Below are 12,864 nucleotides of genomic sequence, written 5' to 3' on the forward strand. Positions count from 1 at the left end.
TGTCGATTGGAGTCCAATCATTGAAGACCTGTATAGCTCTGAGCTAGGTTTCATGGATATTTGTGCGGCCAGTGTGTTTCCTTTCCCGTTTTAGCTTCCTAGGGTTATTGGATGCACCCACATCATTCACTGTACACTCTAGTTGGCTTTTGAGCGTTGAAAGTTTGAGAGGTTTCACCATAGGAAACCCCTTGGGATATTGAGGTAGTGCATGGTTGGAGGTGATGACCACCTTGCATGGAAGCGCCCCGTCTCTTCGGAGACGTGCAAGGGGTTGCATACCGCCGGAGGGTATGATCGCTTCTGCTATGAATCTTTTAAAGTCCACCCATATCCATTTAGAGCCACCTTCACCTCGTAGGTTGAGCCGTAGATCCTTCGATTAAGACTTCCTCCTTACACGTGGGTGCATCTGAGGGCTTTTAGAGCCTCTGTAGTCGTGGTTCGGATTTGACACTCCCTCTTTTTAGTCTCCAGTTGAGAGTGCTCGGAGATCAGTTTGAGTTTGAGTATCGGTTGGATCACCTTGGTCATGTCGCCTTAGTTTGTTCTTTTCACTCGATGAGTCTATCATGCTTTCTCCCTAGGGCTTTCGTCTTTCTTTCTTGGTTCGACACATCCATTCACTTTGTTGACACTCACTCGATGCTTTGAGATATGTTCATTGATCACCTTTTCACACTGTACACCTATCACGAGCCCGATACCTCATTCTTTGTTTGATCCTTGATTTAATTTTCGACTCAATGCTCATATGTTCATTATAGAAAGGTGAAAGACGCATTTTCATATTCACACTTTTTTCGAGAAGAGTTGCCTTGATCACCTTACCAGTTTTTCTCTTATGGATCTTGAGTTGAAAGTTGAGTTAAAGATATATGTTTGTTGATGGAGTACTGATCTCGTGATAGTGTGTTTTTCGCACCTCTTTTATCTCGGATTATTGATGGAGATTCTCTGGTCACATTTGTAGCCATCTCGCAGTGGATACCTCTATGACTCTAGAGTTTTCGTCATATATCCAGATTTTGGATTGCCATCTTAGGACCATGTGCTTGCATGATTGTATTGTCATCTTTTAGAGTTTATCTCGTGTTTTTCATCTGTTTTGTTTGCATTGTAGGAAGTCATTTTAGGAGTTGCTTGAGTCTGGAGTTACATCATTGGAGGAGAGTAGGAGGTCAATTGATCAAAGAAGATTCGTATCCGAGTTCAGACAGTTCAGTCGAGATGTCGGACGAGCTAGCTTCCACACTTGCTTCCATTCAGGAGTTCATGGCAGGGGTTAGTAGACGTTTGGATCAGATAGAGAGTTCTCGCTAGGATCATCATCCAGTCGGCATTAGCACTGACGATATAGTTCCCCACGTACCTCAAACAGCGCAGGCTTTTCCACCTGGGACTTCACATGGCGTTCCATTCCATTTATCAAATCATTGTGAGACGGCTCCACCACCTACTGTCACAGTGTCACCTCCCATGGTTCCTACTATTGAGGATACTCGATTAGCCGAGCAGGAGGCCAAGGTTGAGAGGCTTGAGTCCATGATGAGACAGATCAGATTGCAGGACGGAGGTTTGACTTGGGATGAAAAAGACGGCATACCGGCGGCTAGCTTGCCCGCCAAGTTTCGCATGCCAGACATTGAGCATTACAGTGGGATTGGTTGTCCCAAGATCCACTTGAGACTATACAGCACAGTCATGAGGGCACATGGTATAGATGATGCGCAGTTGGTAGCCCTCTTCCCTATGTCACTTAGTGGAGCAGCTCAGAGGTGGTTTGCTTCAGTTGAGCCTTCGAGACTCCGCACCTGGGGAGATGTGGCTTGTGAGTTCCTGACCCAGTTCACTTTCAGTGCTGATATTGACGTATCTAGACGAGAGTTGGAGGCCACCAGGCAAAGGCCAAATGAGTCTATTTCTTCTTTTGTCACTTGCTGGAGGGCAAAGGTGGCTGGTATGATAGACCGACTTAAGGAGCAGGATCAAATTGATATGGTTCTTCGGAACCTACAGCCGAGGTTCGCGAGACGTCTTGTGGGCGTCCCATTTCAGGACCTCAAGAGTCTGGTTCAGGCAGCTTTTAGTGTTGAGGAGGTCATCACTCGAGGATTATGGATGGATGCTACTCCTTCCCCTGACAGTAAAGGGAAGAAGCCGATTGGATCATTTAGTAGATCTGGAGAGGTTGGCGCTATTAGCTATCAGCATCGGAGGCCCGCACATCACTCGCCTTACAGACCTCCTCCAGTCAGGGCTCATTTCCCTCATCCACAGTATCAGTATCAGCCAGATTATGTTCAGGAGCCCTACATTGCTCAAACTAGCATGCAGCCACGACCACCGTATCCGAGAGCCGCTACTCACCCGCCACCTATACCATATGCACAAAGGCCAGCGAGACAGTTCACTCCCTTGGGCATGACTTTGACTAGAGCTTTTGAGAAACTCAGAGATGGTGGTTTGATTATTCCTTTGGCGCCACGCCCTTTACCACATCCTATTCCTCCACATTTTCGCTCTCATGAGCATTGCTTGTATCATCATATTCAGGGACATGATACTGAGCGTTGTTCGGCACTCCATCATGCGATACAAGACTTGATCGATTCGGGGTTGGTCAACTTGGTTGGGCCAAGTGTGACCACCAATCCTCTACCTACGCATTCTACACATGCGGTTCCTCCTCCTCCTAGTCTTTAGTAGATTGATTTGGATGTTGATGGTATTGATGGCCGCATGGTATTTTGGGACATCTCGGGTTGGGGACTTTGTTTTAGTTGACATGGGTACATCATTTTGCAGCGATTTAGCTCAGAGCACCTTCCATTTTGATTTATGGTCATCATCAAAGTCGTTCCTATTCTGTCGGGTCCAGTGTTTAGCTCATCAGAGTTGCTTTGTCGAGTCCAGTTTGGTTCAGAGTCGTTGTTTTTAGTTCATGTTGAGAGTCTAGTCTTTTGTAGTCCTCTATCACTTCACACATGATGTACTCATTTAGGTCATTTAGTGATATGATCTTTTTATTTTGAGTATGTGTTATTCTCTTTTCTAATGAGTATGTTTTGCATATCTTGCGTTGATGTGTGCTACCCTTTTGATTTGAGACATATTTTCACTTATGCATCATGATCACTTTAGTCTGACCTATCATGGAGGATATTGAGCCTATTGACCCAGGATTAGGAGATCAACCTAGGGAATTCGAGATTGTGACTCGTTTCACCTTCTAATCTGAGCAGTACCGTATCTATATCCATATCCTGACTTTGTAGGCTTGATGACCTACCCATTTTGAGTCTGACATGACACCACCCCTTGGTACCATTACACGACTTTACTACCCTTGTTCACCTTAGCATGCTACAATACCATCGCCTTTCCTTTCCATCATTTCATTGATCTGACCAGGTAGTGTCTAAGATGGTTAGACCTAAGGTGAGTTTTGCATGATGATAGATGGATCACGGTGAGAGAGCGGTTTGACTGCTTGATGATGTTGTTGAGGCAGAGGGGTTGTCTTGGGGCATCCAGATTTGAGTTGTTACATGCGACTTCAGAGAGTCGGGATGATTAGAGATGGTGATTTTTATGAGACGATGGTGAGTGGCTTATGATGATGGAGTGAGGTGATTATTAGAGGACATTGACGGTTATCACAGAGCATCAGTGGGAGCTTTCACACGATTTCAGAGGAGTTGTTATGACTTTGTTGGACAGGTGCTAGTCTTTGGTATTGACCATGTGAGATATTGAAAGCATGATGTTCGAGGTTTTGGTCAAAGGATGGGTGGCCATCATTTCATGAGCCTATTTACTTTATCACCCTCACATATAGAGTTACCCGTTGCTAGCCCTTTGAGCCTCACACGAGCACATAACCTTTTCTTTCATCACCTCATTTACCTATTACACCGCGTTGGGGACCCTGTAGTGCTTGCATGCTATGATTGGATACGTCATGAGTTCCAGACCTGACATACATATTTAGGCATCATTCCTCACTCTTCATTATGATATTTTCCGCTTGGACATCATTTCATCACTATTTTCCGATATCACATACCACCACTTGTGATATTCGTTCTCTGTCTTTTCCTTTCCTCATTGATTACTCGACATTATCCTTGTTTCACCTTGAGTGGTGGTTTCTCACACGCCACTGTATGGAGGATTGTCACATTCTTTCCCCCCGTTCACCCCATGGGCAGTGGTTCAGGGATTTCAGTTTGAGAGGTTGTCTTGTTAGTGAGGATTCATGTTACATCAGTACATGGGGAGAGTCTATTCATGTGGCTATGTATTTCATGGGAGATCATTCATTATTGATCAGAGTATGCGCAAAAAAAAAAAAAAAAAGATAGCGCATTGTTCATTTTATCATTCACTATTGGGCATGTGTATGAATGTACTAGTTTGCTTCATTGAGTTTATGTGTTAGAGAGAGTTCGTATGAGAGCTTCTTTCTAAGATTCATCTTGATGTATATTTTGAGTGAGAGTGGTGGAGTCGCCATTTTGTGGACCCCGCATTTTCGGCTCATACGTTCCCACTCGATGGTGAAACTCGCTTTTTATTTGAAAAATTGATTTTATGTTGTTTTCTAGGAAATCGACTTAGGGTTTTTCTTTCTTATTTTGTTTACCCTTTAAAAAAAAAAACAAAAATAAGTGGCGACTCCAAGTCATTTTCCTAGAAAACAACATAAAATCAATTTTTCAAATAAAAAGCGAGTTTCACCATCGAGTGGGAACGCATGAGCCGAAAATGCGAGGTCCACACAACATAAAATAATTAAAAGTTATCGGTTGAAACACTTTATTATGTTTTTAAGGATAAAAAATTGTTTTTCACTTTTTTGTTATTACACATGTTTTTCTATTTTTTTTCATTTTTATGAAAAAAAAAATAGTTATGAAACAAGACTTTAACTTCCACATCATGTTCTCCTCAACCGTCATTATTAATCAACTTATAAATTAATTTTGCTTATTAATTCCATAAGATCAAAATTTATTTTAAAATTTTAATATTAAAATTGAATGGAATATGATTATTTAGTATCTCAAAAATTTGTCACTGACAATCTACAAGTAATTTTTATCTTATCAACTTATGAACTCAGACCAATAGAGAGTTAGAGCTATTTTGCATATACCAACAAATTAAAAAAGCTAAATAGTCAAATTTGTACATCTAGTCATTAATTAAAATTATTATTTTTTTGTATAAAATATTTCTTTTTTATTATTTTTAATAATTATATAATTTTTTAAAATAATTATAAAAAAGAAATAAAAAAAGTGATAACAACATAAAATAATTAAAAGTTATCGGTTGAAACACTTTATTATGTTTTTAAGGATAAAAAATTGTTTTTCACTTTTTTGTTATTACACATGTTTTTCTATTTTTTTTTTAATTTTTTATGAAAAAAAAAAATAGTTATGAAACAAGACTTTAACTTCCACATCATGTTCTTTGAAACACTTTATTATGTTTTTAAGGATAAAAAATTGTTTTTCACTTTTAATTATATTACACATGTTTTTCTATTTTTTTTTTAATTTTTTATGAAAAAAAAAAAAGTTATGAAACAAGACTTTAACTTCCACATCATGTTCTTTGAAACACTTTATTATGTTTTTAAGGATAAAAAATTGTTTTTCACTTTTAGTTATTACACATGTTTTTCTATTTTTTTTTCAATTTTTTATGAAAAAAAAAATAGTTATGAAACAAGACTTTAACTTCCACATCATGTTATCCTCGACCGTCATTATTAATCAACTTATAAATTAATTTTGCTTATTAATTCCATAAGATCAAAATTTATTTTAAAATTTTAATATTAAAATTGAATGGAATATGATTATTTAATATCTCAAAAATTTGTCACTGACAAACTACAGATAATTTTTATCTTATCAACTTATGAACTCAGACCAATAGAGAGTTAGAGCTATTTTGCATATACCAACAAATAAAAAAAGCTAAATAGTCAAATTTGTACATCTAGTCATTAATTAAAATTATTTTTGTTTTTGTATAAAATATTTCTTTTTTTATTATTTTTAATAATTATATAATTTTTTAAAATAATTATAAAAAAGTAATAAAAAAAAAGTGATAACAACAGAAAATAATTAAAAGTTATCAGTTGAAACACTTTATTATGTTTTTAAGGATAAAAAATTGTTTTTCACTTTTTTGTTATTACAAATTTTTTTCTATTTTTTTAAATTTTTTATGAAAAAAAAAATAGTTATGAAACAAGACTTTAACTTCCACATCATGTTCTCCTAGACCGTCATTATTAATCAACTTATAAATTAATTTTGCTTATTAATTCCATAAGATCAAAATTTATTTTAAAATTTTAATATTAAAATTGAATGGAATATGATTATTTAGTATCTCAAAAATTTGTCACTGACAAAATACAGGTAATTTTTATCTTATCAACTTATGAACTCAGACCAATAGAGAGTTAGAGCTATTTTGCATATACCAACAAATAAAAAACGCTAAATAGTCAAATTTGTACATCTAGTCATTAATTAAAATTATTTTTGTTTTTGTATAAAATATTTCTTTTTTTATTATTTTTAATAATTATATAATTTTTTAAATAATTATAAAAAGTAATAAAAAAAGTGATAACAACATAAAATAATTAAAAGTTATCGGTTGAAACACTTTATTATGTTTTTAAGGATAAAAAATTGTTTTTCATTTTTTTGTTATTACACATGTTTTTCTATTTTTTTTTTTAATTTTTTATGAAAAAAAAAAAAGAAGTTATGAAACAAGACTTTAACTTCCACATCATGTTATCCTCAACCGTCATTATTAATCAACTTATAAATTAATTTTGCTTATTAATTCCATAAGATCAAAATTTATTTTAAAATTTTAATATTAAAATTGAATGGAATATGATTATTTAGTATCTCAAAAATTTGTCATTGACAAACTGGAGGTAATTTTTATCTTATCAACTTATGAACTCAGACCAATAGAGAGTTAGAGCTATTTTCCATATACCAACAAATAAAAAAAGCTAAATAGTCAAATTTGTACATCTAGTCAAATTTGAATAACACAATTTTTCCCACTTATCGATGACCGGGTATACTGGAATACTAAAATATTTCATACAATGCATATTAACCATTTCTCATTGCTTGTAGCCACAACTTACCACATAAAAGAATGTATAAAAATTATGGTAATTATAATGAAAAGAAGAACACTACTATTTATTATTTATTAATATTAAATAACATTAATTATTATAAATATTTTATTTAGTACTCATACTTTTAGGTTTAATTTGAAGATGATAATTATCAGGTTAGTTTTTCAATTCTAGGTTTTATTGAAATTTTCTATTATCCATAATATGTTATACGAAATATAAGTATTAATGTAATCTATTGTATTCATCGAATGGTATGTGACCATGTGACAACGCCAGAGTATATAATGTTTCTTCTTTGTTTTAGTCTGCCACTCAATGGGTTCGTCTATAGTGTGTTCTTTGTTTGGTCTGCCACTCAATGATTCCCGTAAATTGCGGAAGAAAAGCGAATCATTGCATGTGCAAGTGTTTTACCGAATGGTTTGTGATAATATCTATCACGTGAATTGTGAAAGAAAAGTGTCTTTTCTCCCTTTGATTGCATTCACTGAACAGCATGTGACCACTCAGAGCAAAAGCAAGATGAGTTTGGAATCCGACGGGGAAAAGGAGCAATGGTAGGGCCCACTTCCCTTTGAAACCTTGTTCAGTCGTCCGTTCTGCTCCCCACAAAAACCATGGTTGCTCTTTTCTTCTAGCTAAATTCATTTTATTAAATATTTTTATAAATAAAATGACATTTTTGGCGTTCCATAATTTCTACGTTCTTGAGCTAAATTTAGAAAATGAATCATTCTTGGACAACCTCCCACAGGGTTTGGTTTTGGAAGCCAAAAGTCCTATTTCCATTGCCCTTTAGGGCTCTTGTATATGGAGAGGAGAGGGAGACATTTCAAAAATATTTGAAAAGTAATATCCTTCAACTCAATTTTCACTCCTCCATTAGGTTTTGGGATGAGTACTTTGGGCCAATTTTCAAGTCAAGAGTATAAAAGTCAATTTTCAAGTCAAGCGGTATAAAAGTCAATTTTGGGATGAGTACTTTGGGCCAATTTTCAAGTCAAGCAATATAAAAGTCAAATTTTCAAGTCAAGCAGTATAAAAGTCAATTTTGGGGTGAGTACTTTGGGCCAATTTTCAAGTCAAGCGGTATAAAAGTCAATTTTGGGGTGATTACTTTGGGCCAATTTTCAAAGTCAAGCGGTATAAAAGTCAATTCTCCCTTTAAAAAAAGCGACACTAGTATAAAACGATAAAAAAGAGGAAAGTGACTTGGGACCACAGCTTTGTGTAGGCATTCGCACCCTGTTCCCTTTGCTGTAGTAATATAAGACGCAGAGGCGGTGGATTATGGTGTTGTGAAAGATTTGAGAGAGGTGGAGACGGCTGTAAAGCTTAAGCACACCCATGGATCCATCCACTTCCACTTCCAACCATGCTTTAGAATTACAGAACCTTAACTCAGTTTCTAGTGGGAACCAGCAGGATGTCACATACATGCCTCCTGAAATTTACAGGGCTGCAGCACAAGGCGCCACCCATATTATCCTCAGCAAAATGCCCAGAGATGTCCAATATTTAACACCCAAAAAGAACACTATACTCCATATTGCAGCCCAATTCGGTCAACCGAAGTGCGTTGCATGGATCATTCGACATTACAGTGGGGATTCATCCCCACTGCAGTGGCCCAATCTGAAAGGGGACTCCCCCCTCCACCTTGCGGCGAGAGAAGGGCATCTAGAGGTCGTGAAGGCTATTATTCGTGCTGCGAAAACAGTTTCCGAAAGAGATATTGAGAGTGGGATTGGAGTGGATAAGGCAATGCTGAGGATGACCAACAATGAGCATGACACAGCCTTGCATGAGGCAGTCCGGTATCATCATCCGGAGGTGGTGAAGTGGTTGATCGAGAAAGATCCCGAGTTTACATATGGTGCTAACTTTTCTGGTGGGACTCCTCTATACATGGCTGCTGAGAGAGGGTTTAGAGACTTGGTGAAAATAATCATAGAGAATACTACTCTCACTCCACCGGCTCACACTGGCCCCATGGGTAGAACAGCTTTGCACGCAGCTGTGATTGGCCGTGACCCAAGTAGGCATATTCTTTTCCCGAATCTACCATATTTCCTAGGTGGTTTATTTATTAATATTACAAGTATAACATATATAGTGTTGAATAACAAGTTTTAACCTAGCTAAACTATGGGGTTACAATTTCTTCATAACTTCTAATCTTTCTCAAAAAATATTTTGATATATTTGTTTGAGTATATATATATATATATATATATGCTTGGTGGTTGATTGTTTCAGCTGTTTAAATGTTATATTCCAAATAGTTCAGTTACTTTTTAACCTGACATGCATGATTAAATATGGGAAAATGGGGAAGACTAAGGTTATGTTTGGTTCCCAGAAAATACTAAGGAAAGAAAAAAAATGCAAAGGAAAATGATTTTTTCATATTTGGTTGTCCTATGAAAAATATAAAAGAAAATCAAATATAATTAAAACTAATTAAAAATTTATGTATTTTAAAATTATTTAATCTTTATATTAACGAGTTAAAATAAATAAAATAAGTTTGAAGTAAAAAATAAAAATAACTTATCAACTTTTAATCCATTTTTTATTTTCCTTCACTTTTTCTTTCCTTCTATTTTTCTTTTGTATTTTCTTTCCCTTGCATTTTCCCTCAAATTTTCTGAGAACCAAACATAGTCTAAAGGAAACTTGTTTCTTAATTTCTTATACTCTTCTAATTTGTGTTCTTTCTTTTCATTTTATGTATGTGTTGATCAGTAATGGTATAAGAAATTCTGAAATGGAAGTCAGATCTAACAAAAGAAGTAGATGAAAATGGGTGGTCTCCGCTTCACTGCGCTGCATACTTGGGTCATGTTCCAATAGCGAGGCAATTGCTTCATAAATCTGATAATTCTGTAGTCTACCTAAGGGTCAAAAACTATGACAACAAGACAGCTCTTCATATTGCAGCCACCCGTGGAAACAAGCTCATAGCAAAACTGTTGATGTCACGCTATCCAGATTGTTGTGAGCAATTGGATGTTAATGGAAATAATGTTGTTCACTTATTCATGATGCAAAGAAGATGTTTCAAAAGCTTCATAAAGATTCCCTGGATGAATGTGAGAGCACTTATAAATGAGAAGAATGTTGAAGGACAAACACCTCTCCATCTGCTCGCCCATTCCCAGCTGGGATGTCGTTCTTTCATATTTAAAGAGGAAGTAGATAAGATGGCACTTAACAACCAAAGCTCAACTGCTTTGGACGTAATTTTACTGGCCGAGGATTTATTTGGAAAAAAGGTAAGCATGTCTGTCTAACTTTATTAATTTCCCAAATAGCAAGGAAATAGTGATCTGCTCCATTAATTGAAGCCAAGGTACTGTATACTCTGTTTTCTCTGATTAAATTTCAGGATTTTATCATATCAAGACTGAAAAATGCCAAAGCTAGAGTCGGGCCTTTGTTTTGGCAGAAGGCTATGAGGAAAGATAAGGACAAGAAAAACGAGGACAAGAAAGACGAGGACATGAGCCAAAGCAAACGTAGTAAAGGTTTAGAGTCTTTAGACACCTCTTTCTTAAGGGAAGCAAGTCAGAGCCATTTGATTGTGGCCGCACTTGTCGCGACTGTATCGTTCACAGCAGGTTTTACACTGCCCGGCGGTTATAAGGATGGTGACGGCATGGCCATTTTAAGCAACAAGCCAGCTTTTAAAGCATTTGTTGTGTCTGATTCCCTGGCTCTGGTGCTCTCTGTGACTGCTGTATTGTTTTCTTTTTATACTGCATTGTCTAAAAGAAAGAAGCGAGTCATTTTATTTGTAAGGCCGGCGTATTGGCTCACCAAGTTGGGTGTAGGAGCAATGGTGGTAGCATTCTTTACCGGCTTATACACCGTACTGCCGCATCACTCAGGGATTGCAATTTTTACTTTTATCATCTGCATCTGCTGTTCAGTTTTCAGCATAATCTCTGGTTCGGTACCCCAAAGGTGGATCACAAAATGTACTAAATTTAGGTCATGAAATATACGTTGAGAATCTCACAATCATATATGTGTTTGATATGTACAAAGAATATTGGATGAGGAAATTATCGGTAAATCAGAATCGTGTGTTAACATTTATAATTGGTAATAGCTTAAATTAAATCAAAATTGTCATTCATATATTTGGCAATAATGTGATCGTGATAGGAGCTGATAAATAGAGATCTTGTCTCCATGAAGATAGCCAAAACCATCGTGAACGTAGCATGTTTTGGGTGAACCACTTAAATTTTTTGTGTTAATTTTGTCTACTCTATTTCGTTATTATTTCTTTTTTTTTTTATTGGTTTTTTTGAGAGGTTTATTTCTTAACACTAGGAAATATTTTTAGTTAATTTTGATTTTTTAAAAAATAGAATTTTTTAGTTTGAGTGAGATTTTGTTTATATATATATATATATATATATTAGATGAAGATTTTGTTGGTTATCTCTTTTTTTCCAATTCAATCCTTTTAAGGGATGCAGCAAAAGCGAAATGCCTACAGAGGACCTTAATAATACCCAAGATGATTTGAATGGATCATTTGGCACCGTGACAGCAATGGCCCCTTTTTGTAAAAGAACTTGTCATAGATATTGGCATTGCTGTAAAATCAATTATCAAAGCAACAAGGGGGTTAACCAAATCAAACAAAAGGCCCGAACAATCTCACATGCTAACCATTATCGAGGTAAAACCTAACGCTTAGCCATCTCCATGATTGCAAGATGTTTTTTCTTTGTGGAGCAGTACTGGGCTATTTGCCTTTTTTTTTTTTTTTTTGTCTATTGTTTATTCACTTAATTTTCTCTTTTTCTTTCTTTTTTTCTATGTGGGGACGAAGTGAAGTATTTGTCCATTTATTGCGGGCAATTGGTCAAGCTTTTGCCATGGTTGGGGACGAAGTGAAGTATTTGTCCATTTATTGTGGACATTTGGACAAGCCTTTGCAATGGTTGGGTACGAAAATGGGTGAAAAATGGGATAGGGATATTTAAAAGTAATTTCAAGATCAAACTTAAGTTTAGACCCTACACTCTCTTCTTTCTTTCATTCTTTCTCTTTTCTTTTCTCTTTCGAAAGCGAAATCATCCCTACCCAGTTCTTATATGTCAAATTGGCCCTTTATTAAAATTTTCCGCGAAATTGATGGAAAACGTCATGCCAAAGGTGTATATACTTTATCACCATTCTTTATAACATAAAAAGAAATTCTTAACCAAAAAAAAAAAAAAAAAAACATGGTTTAATATTAATAGTCTAACAAGAATATTAGGAGCGACATAAATAAAAGTATAAAAAATAATGTGTTTGGTAAGTTATTTTTAAAAACAGTTTTTAAAAATAAAAAATAAAACTTGTTTGGATAATTTGCTTTCAAAAATAATTTTTCTATTTTGATTTTGTAAAAACACTATAAATTTAATTTATATAATAACAATTAAGTTTAATTCAAGCCTTATTAAAAATAAAATTAGTTTTGTAATAATAAAAAATAAATAATAAATCATTTTTAGTAAAATATAAATAGAAATATTATTATAAAATCATCAATCATATTTTTTATAAAAAAAAATGTGGATATTAACATCTTCATAAAAACATGATTGATATTATTTTTTGTTAAAAATAAATAATAATAATTTTAA

General features: G+C 35.1%; 3 protein-coding genes across 3 annotated transcripts; all 3 read left to right on the top strand.

Annotated features, from left to right (window-relative positions):
* Window positions 1-224: 224 nt before the first annotated feature.
* On the top strand, window positions 225-2,706 carry LOC117915276. The gene is made up of 3 exons (XM_034830830.1): window positions 225-291; window positions 1,124-1,284; window positions 1,387-2,706. The coding sequence occupies exons 1-3, from the start codon at window positions 225-227 to the stop codon at window positions 2,704-2,706; spliced, it is 1,548 nt and encodes a 515-aa protein (XP_034686721.1).
* Window positions 2,707-8,554: 5,848 nt separating this feature from the next.
* On the top strand, window positions 8,555-9,966 carry LOC117915277 (ankyrin-1-like). Its single transcript, XM_034830831.1, has 2 exons — window positions 8,555-9,245; window positions 9,956-9,966. Exons 1-2 carry the CDS (start codon window positions 8,555-8,557, stop codon window positions 9,964-9,966), a joined length of 702 nt encoding a protein of 233 aa, XP_034686722.1.
* LOC117915064 (ankyrin repeat-containing protein At5g02620-like) lies at window positions 9,174-11,218 on the top strand. Its single transcript, XM_034830630.1, has 3 exons — window positions 9,174-9,245; window positions 9,956-10,485; window positions 10,599-11,218. Exons 2-3 carry the CDS (start codon window positions 10,186-10,188, stop codon window positions 11,208-11,210), a joined length of 912 nt encoding a protein of 303 aa, XP_034686521.1. The 5' UTR covers window positions 9,174-9,245; window positions 9,956-10,185; the 3' UTR covers window positions 11,211-11,218.
* Window positions 11,219-12,864: the final 1,646 nt, after the last annotated feature.

Source organism: Vitis riparia, chromosome 5 (genome assembly GCF_004353265.1).
Source record: "Vitis riparia cultivar Riparia Gloire de Montpellier isolate 1030 chromosome 5, EGFV_Vit.rip_1.0, whole genome shotgun sequence".
NCBI classification, from domain to species: domain Eukaryota; kingdom Viridiplantae; phylum Streptophyta; class Magnoliopsida; order Vitales; family Vitaceae; genus Vitis; species Vitis riparia.

Coding starts and splice junctions, on each gene's coding strand:
- LOC117915277 (XM_034830831.1), top strand. CDS start 8,555: ATGGATCCATCCACTTCCACTTCCAACCATGCTTTAGAATTACAGAAC.
- LOC117915064 (XM_034830630.1), top strand. CDS start 10,186: ATGTCACGCTATCCAGATTGTTGTGAGCAATTGGATGTTAATGGAAAT. Junction 10,486..10,598: donor AGGATTTATTTGGAAAAAAG/GTAAGCATGTCT, acceptor ATTAAATTTCAG/GATTTTATCATATCAAGACT.
- LOC117915276 (XM_034830830.1), top strand. CDS start 225: ATGACCACCTTGCATGGAAGCGCCCCGTCTCTTCGGAGACGTGCAAGG. Junction 292..1,123: donor GGGTTGCATACCGCCGGAGG/GTATGATCGCTT, acceptor TTTGCATTGTAG/GAAGTCATTTTAGGAGTTGC. Junction 1,285..1,386: donor TTCAGGAGTTCATGGCAGGG/GTTAGTAGACGT, acceptor CAAACAGCGCAG/GCTTTTCCACCTGGGACTTC.